Consider the following 14410-nt stretch of genomic DNA (forward strand, 5'->3'; position numbering starts at 1 on the left):
TGCAGGCTGTTGGAGATTCAGCCTTTGTGCTGTGCGAGCACTGCTCAGCAGTAGCCCAAACATTGGTGTGTTATCAATGGCCTTCTGGCTACAAATACAAAGCACAGCACTGTGAGGGCCGGTATGGGGAAAGTTAACTTCATCCCAGCCAGACCCAATACAACACTGTAGAACACAGTTTAGGAAAAATAAATCTTTTTCATATAAATAATAGCCACACAAAAATAAGCGGTTTCTTGCAATTTTGACTGATAATGGGAAACAAAGTAACAGAGGAAATAAATGATAAAGAAAATAGGAAAACTACTTTGCAAAGATCTTACTTCAGACTGAAAATTCTGGTTTCACCCTGTTCTAGTTGTGTCATAGTCTGAAAAATTTGCAAAACATATGAGGTATTTTGGGTTGTTAATGGTAAATTCCCAAATGCAGTAGTGCCAAGGGACACTTGTTATTCCGGCAGGAAAAACAAGCAGGGGGACAAGTGACCCACCTCGTATCAGTTCCAGGTGGAGGTTCGTCTTTCAGCAGTACACGGGCAGGCAGAGCAGAGGCACAGCCATCTGGAGAAGGTTTATGCACTGGAAGACCCGATTCAGCTCCAGAGCAAAAGCGCTTCAAGTGGGGATGCATCATATCAGACTAGGCTGAAATCGCATTTCTAAGAGGTGTGTCAGATTAATTTTGGTTAAATTAGAAAAGATTCTTTTATAACTCTCTTCTACCCTCTAAGGTTGGTCCAGGATGAATATATTGGATGGACATCAATGCACAGGATATGAAGAAAATTACAGCAGGCAGGATGAATAGGTAGACAAACAGGCATGTTGTCAATCTGCTAGAGATTCACTGTAGTGTAACTGAATACCAAATTTCCTTAGATATTATTTTACTTTCCATTTGCACAGTATATTTTGGGTTAAGAAGGGCAGAAATTCTACTGATAGCCTTAGCAGTCTGCCTGTAAGAATTACAAATGCAAACTGTCCTGCAGCAAGGCGGGTGGGAAATTTTCCCATGATCTTTTCCATTGCAATACGGTTTGTGAAACAGGAATAATTTTTTCTGTTCTGAAGTGTTACTTTTTTGGGTATTCTATCTGAATGAAATAAAGATATTTCAATCTGATTGTCCAGAACGGAGGCATTAGTCTGTGGTCAAGAGAGAGAGAAACGCTCTTGCAGTATATTTCATCTCAATTACTTTGAACAGTGGATTAATATGTCCAGATATGTGTGTCTACACTGAGGTTAATTGTGTGTGCAACAATATTTAATGTGACAAGTAACACCAGGTCCCTGGCAGATCACTTTCTTGTTCCTCAGCCTTGTGTTCTTTTAGCTTCTGAAAGAAGCACACACACAAAAAAAAGCACACACACACAAAAAAACCCAAACAAAGAATGAACAAAAACCTGCCAACCCCTAAAAAAAAAAAAAAAAAAAGGAAAAAAAGAAAAAAAAAGGGAGAGGAGAGAAGAGAGGGAGGGAAGGAAAAGAAATTGATTGTTTTAATAACTATCAGTGCATCATTCAAATAAAAAATACATTTCTTCTCATGATTTCCTTCAGTATCTCTTATTCTTCCTAGGTCTGGTATTTGTCATCTTGGGTGATGAAATGGTCATTCAAAGAATTCCTCTCTTTTCCTTTCTTCTTTTGACTGGGGGTTTCTAAATCATAGCTTGTTTCTGTAGGCTGGAATATGACTTTCTGACCCTGCAGGTTTCAAAAACTATTGCCAAGTGAGATAAGCCATACCTTTCAACATCTTCCTCTATATTTTTCTGGATATTTCAGGTTTTTATCAAGTTCAGTATACACAAACGCTCATCAATCTGTCCAGTTCTCAGAAAATGCATATTACAGTTTTCCACTGGTTGTATTGCTCTGGTATAGTCTAGGTCATCAAAACATCCTGCTGCAGTTCCGTGTGATGCTTTCCGAACCCAAGGAAACAACTGTTAAAAAAAGTACATAAGACAAAATTAAAAATATACAATAACCTCTCTCATAAATTATTATCTGGAGAATGTTCAAGAACTGCTTAAAAAGAAAATAAACAATATGACCGTACAGTGGTAACAATAACATCTTTCTTCAGTAATTACTCAGTGACGACGGACCTATAATTAAATGCAGTTCTTGATGCTTTATTCCAGGCTGTGATGCATTTCCTCTTGGCTTGATACATGGCAAATGGGGAATGTAGAAATAAAACAGTCATCACAACATTTCTGCTCCTGGAATTTGGGAATATCCCAGAAATGCCATCTTTTCTCTTCCTCCTTTTCTTGGTGATCTACATTGTGACTGTGATTGGCAACATCCTCATTTTTGTTTTGGTGGTGGCTGATCGGCACCTCCACAAACCCACGTACTTCTTCCTGTGCAACTTGTCCTGCTTGGAGACCTGCTACAGCTCTGCCGTCCTGCCCAGGATGTTGTCCAGCTTTCTGACTGGGGACAAGAGCATTTCTATTGGCAGCTGCATCACACAATTTTATTTCCTTGGTTGCCTAGCAGTCAGCAGAAGTTTTCTCTTATCGGTGATGTCCTACGATCAGTATTTAGCAGCGTGCACACCCTTTCACTACAGAGCTGTCATGAATAGCAGATACTGTCTGCAGCCTGTAGCTTGGCCTTGGATGAATGGTTTCCTTGTTATGGCCATAAGCTGCTTCCTGATTTCACAACATTCCTTCTGTGGTCCCAAGTTTATCGGTCATCTCTTTTGTGATTTCACGCCAGTGATAAAACTCTCTTGCGGTGACACCAGCCTGACCGAACTGTTGGTGTTCATCCTCTCGTCAGTATGTGCACTACCCACTTTCCTACTAACCCTGCTGTCCTACATACGTATCATCACCACTGTCCTGAGAATGTCTTCCACCACTGGGGTGCAAAAGGCTTTTTCCACTTGCTTTTCCCACCTCATTGTTATTACAGTTTTTTATGGAAGCTTAAGAATTGTTTATGTCCTGCCAAAAACTAAGACTCTCAGAGCACTGAATAAAGTCTTCTCAGTTTTCTACACTGTTTTGACTCCACTGCTCAACCCCCTCATCTACAGTCTGAGCATAGAGAGGCGAAGGACCCTCTGAGTAAAGTGATCAAGAAAGGTGAGTATTTCCTAAAGGTTAGAAAGTTTTAACCATTTTCTTCCCCTAGAAGACAATGACAGAAAATAAGTTATGATATTTGAGGGAAGATTCTCCTCATGTAATTTTTAGCCCTCACAGCCTGTGCTACTTACCCTAGACTTCTCACTACCGATTAGCTAATCTGACCTACCTTAATTGCCCAAGCGAGGATGAGACATTTTTCTCTGGAAAAGGGTCGTCTCTCTTTACCAATTGTACCAGTTGCCTGGGTGCTTAGTTCAGCTTTCAATGTCTAACTAGTGATACCTCAAATCAGCTGATCGCAGTTCCACTCCTCTGAAGAGTGGTCCATTTCACTTTAAGAGAGCTCTTAAGGGCAGTTGATTCTTAGGTGAGTAATTTAGATTTAAAGAGTAATTTTTTTAGGCAGCTAAAGGTAGGTCAGAGGAATGGATCTAATTCAGAGGGATCAATTTAATCTCTGTTTTAGAGTAGCTATACCAGTATGACTATAATTGTTGCAGTGAATGTGAATGCTACACAGTTGATTGCATAGCTGTAAGTTTGCGTATTTAAAAAAATTAAATGACACACTAGTAACTCTTAATTGCTTATACGTTTTTAGACATTTCATGTTCATGTCTTAATTTTTTTTCTCAGAAAGACACCCATACCTTTTTATGTCAGTAACTACAAATGTTTTTCAGCACTTAGCCTGAAACCTTAACATTCCTCTAACATTTTATGCCTATGGTTTAGAAGCCTAAGGCAAGGAGACAATTGAAGAAATGGAGATGTCTGTATTATGACTGTTTCCATTTACTCAGATTACAACCATCTTAGATATCATAAAGTGTAGTCTGGCTGGATGGTTGGGCTTGAAGGGTAGTAATTAACTGGTCGTACTCTACCTGGAGGCTGATAACAAGTGGAGTACTGCAGGAAAATACACTAGGACCTGTCATGTTTAACATCTTGACCTGGAGGATGTTGCAGAATACTTTTCTGTAAAGATTGCAGATGACACAAAACTGGGGAGACCAGTTGATAGCCTTGAAGATCAGGCTGCCATTCAGTAGGGTTTTGGCAGGCAGAAGGAATGGGGGCAACAGGAGCTGCACAAAATATAACAAAGCATAACCCTTGGCAAAAATACAGGCTGGGTACTGACTGTCTTGGGAGCAGCTCTCCAGAAAAGTGCCTGAGACCTTGCAGGCAACAAGCTGAACATGACTCAGCTGGTAGCAAAGAAAGCCAACAGCATTCTTGGTTGTGTTAACAGGAGCATAGTCAGTAAATGAAAGGAAGAGATTTTCTCCCTCTACTTTGCACTCATTAGACCACTTCTAGACTACTGCATCCAGTTTGGGGTTCCAAAGTCAGTAAAGACATGAAGAAACTAGACTGAGTTGAGCAGAGTACCACCAAGAAGACCAGGGAGCTTGAGCACATGTGCTCCTCCTCAAGGAGGAGAAACTGAGGGAACTGGGATTGTTCAGCCTGGAGAGGAGAAGCCTAATTGTAGCTTTGCAAAGAGTTGCCATGAAGAAAATATAGCCAGCTTTACAGTGGTGCTTGGTGGGAGGATGAAAGACAATGAGCTTAAGCTGAAATAAAAGAGGTTCTGACTGATGACAAGGAAATATTTTCACCCTGTGGAGACTGAAGCATTGGAGCAGGTTTCCCAGAGAGGCAGTGCAAATCTCCATCCTCTGAGAGTTTTAAGTTCCAACTGGATAAACTCCTGAGTGACCAGATCTCATAGCTGAGCCCGCTTTGAGCAGGCAGCTGGACTAGAACTCCTGGAGGTCCTTTCCAACACTTATTGTCCTGTGATGCTGTAGAACTTTTCTATGAAATTAGCCTCGGCTAATTTGCAAATGACTGTTTGGGTAAAAGCATGATATTTAAAGAGACAGATTTTAGTTTTACTTTCAAGGTGCTATCTGGGAGGACTGCTATTGACTTCTGAATATAACCTTCATCATTTTTAACTGGTGCAAATTCATACTGGTGGGAGAAATTTCTATAAATGATTTTCAAAGAGAAAATGCCACCAGACTTCTATTATTATGCAGAAAATCTTCATTAAGTCATAGTCATAACAAAAAGCTGAACATTTTTGTTTTGTGGAAAAAGCTCCTAGACAATCAATTTCCTTGCGGCACCTTTCATCTCTTTGTTTCTCATGCTGTAAATGACTGGATTCTTTACTGGAGGTAGCACCGAATAGAGAACATTCACAGTGAGCTCCAGAACTGATGGGGTGGAGGGGACACATGGGTCTGACAGACAATGATCCCAGTGGAAACGAACAAGAAGATCACACTGAGATGAGAAAGGCATGTGACGGAGGCCTTGTGCCGGCCATGCTGAGGGAATTTCATGCTGAGGAACACGTTCCTGATGTTCAGAGGGCACCTCCTGTGTTTCAGTTTGTGCTCACTGCCTCTTGTCCTGTCGCTGGGCACCACTGACAAGAGTCTCACTCTGTCTTTTCCATTCTCTCCCATCAGATGTTTATACACATCCATAAGATCCCCGCAAGCCTTCTCTTCTGCAGGCTAAACGATCCCAGCTCTCTCAGCCTTTCCTCACAGACGATGAAGGCTGCTCCAGTCCTTCATCATCTCCATGGCCCTTCATTGGATTCTCTCTGTGTCATCTGTCTATGTCTCTCTTGTACTGGCGAGCCCCGAACTGGACGCAGTACTCCAGGTGAGGCCTCACCAGTGCTGATGTCTACGCTGTAACCTCTGTCTTCACAGACAAAGCATCAGTTCCAGAGAGCAATCTCTGGCTAGCCCTTGGGTGCTGGGTGGCATGCTTCTACAGACTCTAAACTCTTCTGCAGTAGTCTGGCCAGGCAAATGTCATTTGCTGAAACACAGACATCTGGAGTCATTTGAGCTGGCCATGGTTGACAGCATGGAGCTGGCACATACATCGCAGGATTCAGAGTAGATTTGTATCCATACAGAGCAGCAGCTGAAGGCGAGGCAGGACACTCCCTGTGTCTAAAATGCCACAAGAAACTCCATAATTCAGTGTTCCCTGTCCATATCAAGGTCATTGGGAGTGCCAAAAATGGTGACAGCAAATCAGAAAATGGCAGTGCGGTTGGAATGGGCTACTCATCCGCAAGATATTCCCTACCAAATCCTGTAACTAGGGACACTTAAGAACATTGGGGGGTACCCAGAGTTCCAGAAGGACTTTGGGAAGGAACCCTACAACCCCACATCAGGAATCAGGACCATGTCTCCAACACCCAGAGAACCTAAGAGTACCAGAGGGAACCCAGTTGCCTTCAGCAGGAAGCCTTTTCCATCTCATAACTATTGAGTGAGTCACAATCCCAAGGTTCGTTCCAACAAGGACACGGCAGTGTCTTTGGTAGCATTTAGCACTGGATGAGGACATCCAAATGCACACATTTCATGAGACAATCTCCATGGCAGCCATGGAATCTGAATTCACAGTGTTGTCCGTGGGGATTTAGTCACTGCCATGGCTGAGTTCAGAGAACAGTTCATCCAGCCAGACGTTGTCTGCTTGGGCAGTGCTGAACAACTCTCAGCTGCAGTGACTGTGTTTGGAAGCTCTCCCATGACTAGAAGGGGAGTTTAGGCACCCACACCACATTAGGCGTACCTAGAGTGCCATTTTAGTCCCTAAACACAGGTCTTGAACAATATTTTAGGGTATTGAAGACATCTGCATGGGGCTGGCAGCTATGACATATGATCTAGAGGAAACGTGCCCTTCTGGAGTGGTAGCTGTAGGCCAAATGGGACAGCCATAGGCATTAAAATGTCACCAGATGACTCTCTCCAGGAACTGACATTGCTCCCAGCCTGGTGGTTGTGCAGCTTAACGACTAACAAGCTTGTTGGTTCTGCTCTCAGAATTTTCTTCATCTGAAAAAGAATACTGACTTTGAAAAGGCAGAGTTGAAACTAGCTAATCCATTCTGGTGAAAAACAGATGTAGAGTTAGGGGACACCAAATGATGTCAAAGCAAGAGCTGGCCACTCTTCAGAATCCTAGGACACAGTGAAGGAACTCTTGAAGAAGTGCTGGAAACAACAACAATGAAGGTGACAATTTGGTGCTCTTACTCTCATTTTTAAAGATAAGGCAAATATATGAATCGATGTCTTTTATTATTCCCATCAGGTATCCTTATTTTGCCGTCTGCCTGTTTCCAAGCTACTTCTTTCTCCAGACCCGTAAGACAGTGTCCCATTGTTTTTTTTTACCCTTATCTGCCATCTGAAGGCCAACAAGATTCAAAAGCGTTTTCCTGGTATTGCCGGAATCCTTTGCCTTTTCTCTTGCTTTCCTGTCTTTCCCACAGCATTTTTAAGACCCAGGTTTTCACTTGTGTAAATAGATGTAATTCAGGCAATGTCTTAATGATAGCCCTAGGACCATGGTGAAAAAGAATTGTTGCTGCTGCAGTGGTAATTCCACACTCCTATGCGGTGGAACACAAGGGTCTGCACTCCTAAACTGTCGGCATGTTCCTGGGACTGGTAAGCAGTCCAGGGGAACCCCCAGGAACAAGTCAGGATTTAGCATGAGCTAAAGTCTACTCCCAGTAGGCAATTTGGGTGTGGCATCTCAATTTTGGCGGCTAGGAGGGTTTGGTAGAATGGATGTGGCCAGACTATGTCAGCTGGCCTCTGGGCCAGAAAACAGGCCCTAGCACATAGAATTTACTTAAAAAAATACATAGCTTAAGCGATTTAACATGGTGATGGCTGAAAGTGTATCCCTTGGTGCTGAAACAATCATCTCACCTAAGTTGGAGAAACATTTCACGTTCCTAAGCATAGGAAGTTCGTCCTCCCTATGTGACGTCCAGCCACTTGTCCAGAAAGTGACTTCTAGAGGCCTTGCACCATAACTGAAAGCCCCATACATATGCTTGAGAAACCTTAGACTGTCTACATCTATACTGGACACTTATGTTTTGACACCTGAATGGTTCCCTGAATGTCTCACCTGAACTCACGGTCTAAGCTGGGGAGAAATATGAACCTCCAGTGTCTTTCCAGACAGCTGATCCAGCTAGAGATATGTACATTCTGCTACGTAACAGGCAGGTGGTGCTTGTGGAGCTCAGGAAACCTGGTAGGTCTTTGAGAACAGCATCGTTCCCAGTGCAAGAACAGTTCATCCTGATACTCTGGAAAACAAGTAGACCTACCAGGAGAGTGGCTTGCCGATGCAGGGAGCTCATGACAGAGCTCCAATGCAAAAAGGTGGCACACAGGCTACAAAATAAGTTTTAGAAACATTGCCAGGGCATGTAAGGACGGTGTTAGGAAAGCCAGTGCTCACCTCAGGTTCAGCTTTGCAAGGGCACAAGAAGAACTTCTATTACCACAGTAGTTGTGAAAGGATGAACAAGGAAAATGTGGGGAAACTGTTTTAACAATTATGATATGTGTAAATGTGAACAGCAGTGTCTGGATTTGCAAGACTGTCTGCGATACTGATGGAGAACTGTAGAGGGAGCCAAATGATGCGGTTTTGTTCCTGTTGTCTGCGGTTGTGGTCCCCGGAACAAACAGGCTGGAGCGTCCCACCACAACACAGAGGGAATTTGTGGATTTATGGGAGCCCAGAAGTGAATGAAGTTTGCCTCGTTGTGGACAGTCGGAACTTGGAGTTGAGGAATGGAGTGAAAACTTATGTGATTCACACCCTGGTTGCACCCCGTGCATCTGGAGGGACTCTGGAATGTGACAAGTAAAGGTCAGCCACAGTGCAGCTTAAAAATAACAATGCTGCAAATCTAGACATGTAGCAGAGAAAAGCGTGCCTGATGAGTGTAGTGGCCAGGGATGTCTCAAGGAGATGTGGAAAGAGCTGTCTTCTGGAGGTGTTTCTTTCTCTCCAGGACTATAGCTAGAGCCAACTTCAGACTTATGTATCATCTTTGTTGTACTACAGATTGAAAAGATAATCCTCAGGCCAGCTCTTGTGGTCTAGTTGTGACCATTCCAGCAGCCAGGATGGAATGAACTCTGTTCAGCTTCTGGAATTCATGTAAATCATTATACCCGTCTTTGGGTTGCCTAACACAGCTGTACAGAGCTCAGTTCACCTGTCCAAACATTTGAGGTGCCCTGGGGTACCTGGACATTCTCATCAGGCCACTAAATATGATGTAGAAACTACACGAAAACCACACTCTTCTGAACAGGCAGTTGGATGCCAGGTGGGATACTCCAGGGCATCTCAAACTGTTTGCAAGCCCGTATTCTGCTTTTGAGGAAGATTTGATGTAGATTTGATGAGGCAGATTTTTTGAGGTAGATTTGGTGTTTCACTCCAAAAGAGTAAACAAATGCTGATTCAGCGATGGTGAGAGGGGATCTTGTGTGAGTGTACTCCGTGAGTGGCAAGGAGCAGAACTTGGGAAGCAGAGGGGCAGTGCCAAAGGGTCCTTTGTTCAGTCTGGTTTTGTATCTCCATTGTAACAAGGAGATAATGAACATTGCTGGAATTTGTTCTTACATCAGTCATAAGGTAGGCTATTGTAGTTCCTTACCTGGAGCATTACCAGAGCTCTGGCAAGAGGTAGTGGGATACATGGACATCAAGAGAAGCCATTAAGCTCATGGTTTTGATCTCATGGAGCAGAGAAGAAGGTGCTCAAGGCCTAATGTAACAGAGGGTGGGGGCTGAGGTGCAACATTTAAGGCTGAAGGTGTTTGAATCCAGAGATGACCCTGATCGGGATGGAAGGAGGGAGTGTGAGTTAGGATGGAGCCTGTCAGCAGGCTTGTGGTTCATGAATGTGTCAGCAGTGTGTGTTGCAGTCACAGTGTCTTGGCTGATCACTATAACTGAAGCGGGGAGAGCAGGACCTGTGCATCTGCCAGTGCCTTGGAAGAGCAGGTTTGGAGAGGTGGGTCCATGGCATTTCCTTTCCACATGCCGTGTGTGGGGATCACTGACTGAAAGGACCACCTTCCCGGTACCTGGGGTTTGCTGTTTGACTTCTGTAAGGGAAGTTTGATACAGGAGAAGTCTATGGCTTTCTGTGCTGCCTGTAATCGAAGTCTGTGAGTTTCTGCTCTAATGAGCCCCGGTGGGAACACATTGTCCAAGTAGGTTTCTGGTCTCGCATCTCACACTGGGCTCCATTAAAACTCCAAGTAACTTTTCTTTCTGCTTCTGCCTGTCATTTCTTCAAGGCACCTTGCCAGATTTTGCCACAGCTACAAAGTGACGGGGAGGTAGCACCACATTCCTCAAGGGGCTCGTTAAAATGCTGACAGCCACAATGAGCTCTGCGTTCGGTTTTCTGCTGCTCCCTGGAGAGTTGTAAGCATTGTGTAGCTAATTAGGGAGTTCTGAGATGTGTTTCAATGAATATGTACAGCATGATTTTTGTTTGTCATTTAATTTAATTTGTATGACAAGAAGAATGGAAGGGAAGACATTTTGAAAGGAAATTAGTCCGGCTTGTATCCTAGTGGGAATCAGCAGAGAGAGGAAAAATCAAGCAACGAGTGGCCAGAGTTAAACTTTGATTCATGCTCTGGGAGTAAGACAGTTCTCATTACAGTCTATTCTCTTGTCACTGCAGCCCACAGCAGTGTCAAAGGCTTTATTTGCAAAGCCTTTGTCTGCTCTAATTAACACTATCTTTACCTGTTGTACTAACTATGCACAGAAACAGGAGGAATATTCATCACCATTGCAAAAGAATTTCAAGGCCTTCTTTAATGAAAGAAAGAAAAAATCTTAATTAAAAAAAAGTCCTATCTTTTACTCTGGTCCCACTGAACTCCAGTTTCCTCAGGACATGAACCCTGAAAAGAGCTGGCTCAGTGGAGAGATGGACAGGTGATAGAAATTTTCAGGGACAATTAGACTAAGGAATGTTTAAACAATGGAATGAAGGGATGGGTATTTTTAGAAATGTCAAATTCATATACTATTTATAGCCAAAAGAATGCTAAGAACAATTGTCAGCAAAACAAAGCAAAAAAATAATCATGAGCAAAACATGAGGAAAGAGGTAAATAGCAACATTTTTTTACAGTTAAAAATGGATGGATTGTAAAAAAAATCTTTTGATGGAGTGAAGTAGTGTTTCCTTTTGAAGTTTATTGCTTGTTTCTTGCTTTTATTATTAAAGCATTCATAACATTTCGATTTTGGGTATCAGTACTTATTTCAGGGATGGACAAAAGTAGCTTTCTTCTCCAAGCCTTGCATGTTCTGACCTTTCTAGAAAAGTGCACAAGACTCCAGTTGATGTTCTCAGCAGACTGACTTTTGAGAGAGCCTACACAGGCAGCTTGGACTTGAGTGTATTTTGAGTGAATTTAGTGGATCTAGCTGAAATCCACCAAAAGCCTTTCTAATAGTGTTCACATAATACGAGAGCCTGTTGTAATTTCAGTATAGCTAGTCATTTGCAAAGTCCTGCGCCTGGGACAAAATAAGCCCCCTCCCGAGGACAGGCTGGAGGCCTGGTGAACGAGGTGTTGAACCTGTCTCAGCAGTGTGCACCTCAGATGATGAAGGCAGACTGTATATCACACAAGATAATTAGAAACTGCCTGCTTTATGCTGAAATGCCACTTGTCGATTGTTGGGGGAGAACCAGGGAAGTTGTATTTTCCATTTTCTGTGTTCATTCTCTGGTTTTGTTTTGGACCCAATGCTCGTTTCTTAGGGCCTACACTGATGTCTTTGACAGGCACAATGTTTAAACTGCATTTGGGGACCTACAGCATTGTTTGAAGTTCAGAAAGGGTGGAATTCATCAGATTAGAACTTCAAGGGCAGGATTTACTTCAGAAAGAAGAAATCTACATTAAGGCATCTATAAGCACATTTCCCAATAGTCATTGGAGGTCCAGCCAATAGAGCCATCTGAGTTCCAGGCATGGTTTGTCTGACTGGCAGGTACATTTCTACTTCAGAGACAGCTATCTAGGTTCTACGTGAGGTTTTGGTTTCCTGCGGAGAGGTGCCCGATACCCTTTGTAAAGTCTCAGGATACCTGAAGACAATCCAGTGGGGCCGGGCCAGAAAGAGCAGAAAGACGACTTTTGTTCTTCTGGAGTGACACGTAGAGGCCCACTTGGCTATCCCAAGGCAAGTCCAGTGGCCCTAGATACCTACATTTTGTCACCTGACTCATTCTCCTAGTGCAACCCAGATTCCTATCTTGTGGATAGGAATGGTTAGTAACAATCCTTTTCTTGATGTGCAGGAAACCAGGTTATGTTTATACAGCTGAAGAAGTGGAGAAACTTCAGCTCCAACACCTCTGTTGCACTCACTTTTTCCAGTGTTCCCTCAGCCTCATTTCTGTCTTTGTAAATAGAAAAGATGCTTGGTCATGTTCTTTTCGCTGAAGATGGATGACTAAAGATAAGCTACTGTGGTGGACTTCTCCCAGCACAGGCAGTGGCAGTGTCTACCTGTCCTGGTTTGCTTTGGGGTAGGGGTGTGATTCAGAAGAGAATCTCTAAATTATCCCCTCTAACTGTATTATTTCAGCTTATGGAACAGCTTAGATGGACGTGAACTGTTTCACTTTGTACAAACCCTTTGCACATTCACTTTGTACAGTGGCATCTCCTCTCGAGTAGCAGAGCACACACTGTTTTGACCCACCCACCTACTCCTATTGTACTAAATGGGCTCTCACTGTAGCAAAGCTAATACCTTCTTCAAACTGACAGAACAGTTCCCAGGAAGGAATGACTTCCACCTCCTAAGACATGCACGGTGGGACATCCCACCACTGTGTAGCACTTGTTTGAGCATCTATTCTGAATATCACATGGTGCATCTGTGGCCCTAAATTTATGTGTGCCTGTGTGTAGGGACCTTTTTTGCCCAGTTCAAAAATCCTAAACTATTATGAGGGCTATGCTTAGTCACCAAAAAACCCAAACCCAAACAAAGCAAAACCAGGAGAAAGCTTCCATGACATGGAGCTGAGGGTTTGCATTGTACCGCTGAGGGTATTGCCTGAGAGCCATTGCAGGTGTTTGACACTGCAGAGCTTACCTAGGTAGTGTCAGCTGACTGCGTAGAGCAGAAAGAACAAAACCTGTTCCAGTCTTATTCACACTGCCTCTTGAAAGGGATTGCTGGAGTGGTCTACTCCACAAATGTGTTTGTTCACTCCAGAGGGAGACAAGTAATTAACAGTCAGTTCTACCCTGTGGACATTCAGAGGACCAGGTGCCAAGGGTGAACAGAAGACTTCTTTGACAGCACTAAAGAAAATCCATTTCTTTCTGGGAAAGACAAACCCCAGGAGAATTTGTAGGGAAGAATCTACTTTCACCAAAATGAGGACAAAACATATTTTCCTTTCCTAGTTCTTTTAGTAAGAAAAAGCCCAATGCTTAGCTTCCATTTGCTGATGAAGACACCCCAATGTAGATGTCTTCATGTGTTCAAAATATCTGCTGTTACTTTATAGTCAGTGAAGAACTCTTCATGACAGGGGACAGCATGATTCAGCTGTGTAGTCAGCATGGGCAAGAATCAGGTGAAGGTGAGGATACTTAACTCTAGGTATCCAAATGAAGATGTAAATTGGGCATTTAAATCTTCATTATTATCCCTGCAGGTCCAGTCAACACAGTCACAGGAATTAAATGAGCTATGATGTCTAAGAATGACAGTATATTCTGCTGCACAAGTTTCTGGAGGCTAGCAAAATATTCTGTAGCCTTAGCAGTATACGTTGACTTATTCTTCTAGTCTTGCCTATACACTGATGGTTGTCTAAAGAATCAAGTTACCAAGCAAGGTGAGGCTTCCGTCTGACCTTCTGTGGATGTTCTTGGGCGGGACTCCTCCGAGTTGACCTGAGGAGAGATTAACGGACCTATGTCTGGGCACCCAAATCCTGGTGTTTATTTGTGAGTCAGGCAACCAACGGTCAGAACAACCAGTGGAGCCAAAGAAATGATTCAGCTGATCAAATATAGGTGTTCTTGCTATGGGGACCTGAATGTCTCCCTCACGTCCTTTCATTTTCTTGCTCTCCATTGAGTATATTTGAAGCATAGAGGCATAACTCACATGGAGACACTGGTATTACAAAACCCAGCTGCAAGTGAGATGCATCCTTAAAGGCATGAAATGATTTCTACACATGAAATGAAGGAACAGAATCATAATGTGGCCTTACAGCAAAGGCGGCTAATGGTGTCCTGGGCTGCATTAGGAGCAGTTCCATTAGGAGCAAGAGCTCTCAATCCCCAGGTGTAAGAAATCAGGAAAGGAAGGCAAGAGACTGGCATG

The 14410-nt window shown here is 43.2% G+C and overlaps 1 protein-coding gene across 1 annotated transcript; it reads left to right on the forward strand.

The window, feature by feature from the left end:
* The first annotated feature begins 2108 nt into the window (after positions 1–2108).
* On the forward strand, positions 2109–3103 carry LOC142091744 (olfactory receptor 5A2-like). Its single transcript, XM_075171120.1, has one exon. The coding sequence runs from the start codon at positions 2192–2194 to the stop codon at positions 3101–3103; it is 912 nt and encodes a 303-aa protein (XP_075027221.1). The 5' UTR covers positions 2109–2191.
* Positions 3104–14410: the final 11307 nt, after the last annotated feature.

The sequence above is a fragment of the Calonectris borealis genome, chromosome 22 (genome assembly GCF_964195595.1).
Source record: "Calonectris borealis chromosome 22, bCalBor7.hap1.2, whole genome shotgun sequence".
Taxonomy (NCBI): domain Eukaryota; kingdom Metazoa; phylum Chordata; class Aves; order Procellariiformes; family Procellariidae; genus Calonectris; species Calonectris borealis.

Excerpts from the sequence above, each read along its gene's own strand:
- LOC142091744 (XM_075171120.1), top strand. The coding sequence starts at position 2,192 with ATGGCAAATGGGGAATGTAGAAATAAAACAGTCATCACAACATTTCTG.